This window comes from Clupea harengus, chromosome 2, assembly GCF_900700415.2.
Source record: "Clupea harengus chromosome 2, Ch_v2.0.2, whole genome shotgun sequence".
Lineage (NCBI taxonomy): Eukaryota > Metazoa > Chordata > Actinopteri > Clupeiformes > Clupeidae > Clupea > Clupea harengus.
In genome coordinates this window covers 7,420,904-7,423,403 of record NC_045153.1, presented here as the reverse complement: position 1 = coordinate 7,423,403, position 2,500 = coordinate 7,420,904, and the positions used below count along the sequence as shown (strand labels likewise).

Sequence of the window (2,500 nt, the reverse complement as noted above, 5' to 3'; positions counted from 1 at the left end):
GAGGGTTTATAACTTTTCCTATTATAATTGTATAAGTAACATTAAGGAGACTGTAACATCAGCTAGATATGGAACTCTGCCATTTAAACCGTTTAAGGTTATTTAAATGTGTCCTTATCTAGTTAGCTAGCATAGCAACAAGGCAACCATAGCAACCAGGAAACACTGTTTGCTGCATAGCCTGAAGCGAAGTTTAATTTCTCAAAATCAGCTCACCAATAAAAGGCAGCCTTGGGTTTAAAGCGATCACAATCACTTGCAGATGATGTTTAATGGCTTCACATAGACATTAAACAATCCTGAGAGAAATAATGGCACATCAGTGGAGCATGGGCTTACTGTGATATCCATGTAGTGAATAAAGGGGAGACGTCCCCCCTCCCCATGGCCTTCTCGAACACTTCATTCACTGGTGAAGATTCCCACTGCATGCATGTCAGAAGATTATCATTTAGGGTACGAGGTGTAGGGGGATCAATCAACGACTCGACTTGAACGTTTAACGTCCATTCCCACACGACACCATAACACTAAGTATTTGTGCAGTATTTCTGCTTGAAATGCCCATCTCTTTTAACTAACTAGTAGGGCTTGCACCACAACTGCATGGCATTTAGATTGACGTGACACGATGACTTAACGTTGAATTCGCAGTGGTTAATACACAGTGTTGTGTCTATACAATCTCCCCTACACACACACACACACACACTCATGTGTTTCCTAATGGTTTAGAAGCCTGAGATGAGTGAGCACATGTTTCCATCCTGTAATGTGTTGAGTGGTCATGTGGACCTAAGACCGCTCCACCACATTAAGAAACCTATAAAGGCCTTTAGATGCACAGTTTCACAGGGTCTTCTTTCATAGTCAGTTTCAGGCCATGCTATTTCTAGGTGTGGTAGTTGCCAGGTAGTTTTAGCTTAAAGCACTTAGGGGTCAGGTGCCCCATGTTTGTTTTTCTTCTAGATATTACTTCATCAGGTATATTTGATATATAAGTGAGCTCTGTGTGTATTTAGCAGTCCCCACTGTGTCATTAACTTGACATGACCTCATTTCTCACTTCTGCCTGCTGTGGTTTTCCCCAATAGCTGAGGTTAATTACTGTTGATCCATCACCACGAGCTGCTGAGATTCACACCATGTTCAAGCACACACACACACACACACACACACACACACACACACACACACACTCTCTCACTCGTTCTTATTTCCATTTACACTTTCAGCATCTTCCATAAATCCCCTGACACATGCATGTAATGACACACATGTTTCTATCCTAGTACACATCTCCACACACACACACACACACACACACACACACACACACACACACACACATACATATATATCTGAATATCTGACCCTGGTCTGTCTTGTCAGATTTTCATAGTCTGTCTAACGGGGGTTACGGACTGACTGAGGAAGGCCACCATGAGGAAGATGGGACCCTCCTTCGGAGTCAGCACGAGGCTGACCTCTCCTCCGCCTCCCCACCAGGAGCAGCACCAAACACCAGGTAACCTCCCTAATCCAGGTCACCTCCTTCATCAGGTAACCTCCCTCATCCAGGTCACCTCCTTCATCAGGTAACCTCCCTCACCAGGTAAACCCCCCTCATCAGGTAACCTCCTTCATCAGGTAACCTCCCTCAACAGTAATACTCAGCTCCGTGTCAGCACACATTAATACACACCCCTCCACAATAGGGCCCTTTGAAATGTGTAAACTCAATTCATTTCAGTTTTATTTAATTTACAACCCACTGATAACAATCGAAATTCGCTCAATGCACTTTACAGAGCCTATTCCACATCCAGTCTGAAGGTGGGGCTTGGCTAAGATTTGAAAAGCATCAGCTGAAAATACAGAGAATCTTTTTAGCATTTATTTTCAGGGCAGTTCTTGTCCACCGTTTCAGTGAGTTCCATCTTCTGTGAGCTGCAGACGGTGAGCTCTTATCACCTTTGCCCCCCGTGACACTGACCTCGGGGTACAGCACCCCCCCCCCCCCCCCCCCCCCCCCTCCACTCCCCCCCCCCCCCCTCTCCACTCCCCCCCCCCCCCCTCCACTCCCCCCCCCCCCCCCCCCCTCCACTCCCCCTGACCCCATCACCAGAGTGAGGTTCCTCAAACAGCAGCTACATTTGCTGTTACACTGATGCACTACTGAGGGAAGCTGTCATGGGGAATGAGCCACACAGACTTTACATATCCATTTACTAGAACACGTGATTGTACCCAAAGCCACAGACATTACCAATATAGAGTTAAAGATCCATTGTACCCAAAGCCACAGACATTACCAATATAGTGTTAAAGATCCATTGTACCCAAAGCCACAGACATTACCAATATAGTGTTAAAGATCCATTGTATCCAAAGCAACAGACATTACTAATATAATGTAAAAGATACATTGTATCCAAAGTGAGATACATTACTAATATAATGTAAAAGATACATTGTGTCCGAATCGAGATACATTACT

The 2,500-nt window shown here is 44.9% G+C and overlaps 1 protein-coding gene across 1 annotated transcript in view; it reads left to right on the top strand.

The window, feature by feature from the left end:
* LOC105899121 (partitioning defective 3 homolog B-like) overlaps nucleotides 1-2,500 on the top strand; it is a 248,893-nt gene that overhangs the window by 87,949 nt on the left and 158,444 nt on the right. The window contains exon 10 of the mRNA XM_031577423.2: nucleotides 1,393-1,528. Coding sequence (XP_031433283.2) covers nucleotides 1,393-1,528 — 136 coding nt within the window. The remainder of the gene's footprint in view (nucleotides 1-1,392; nucleotides 1,529-2,500) is intronic.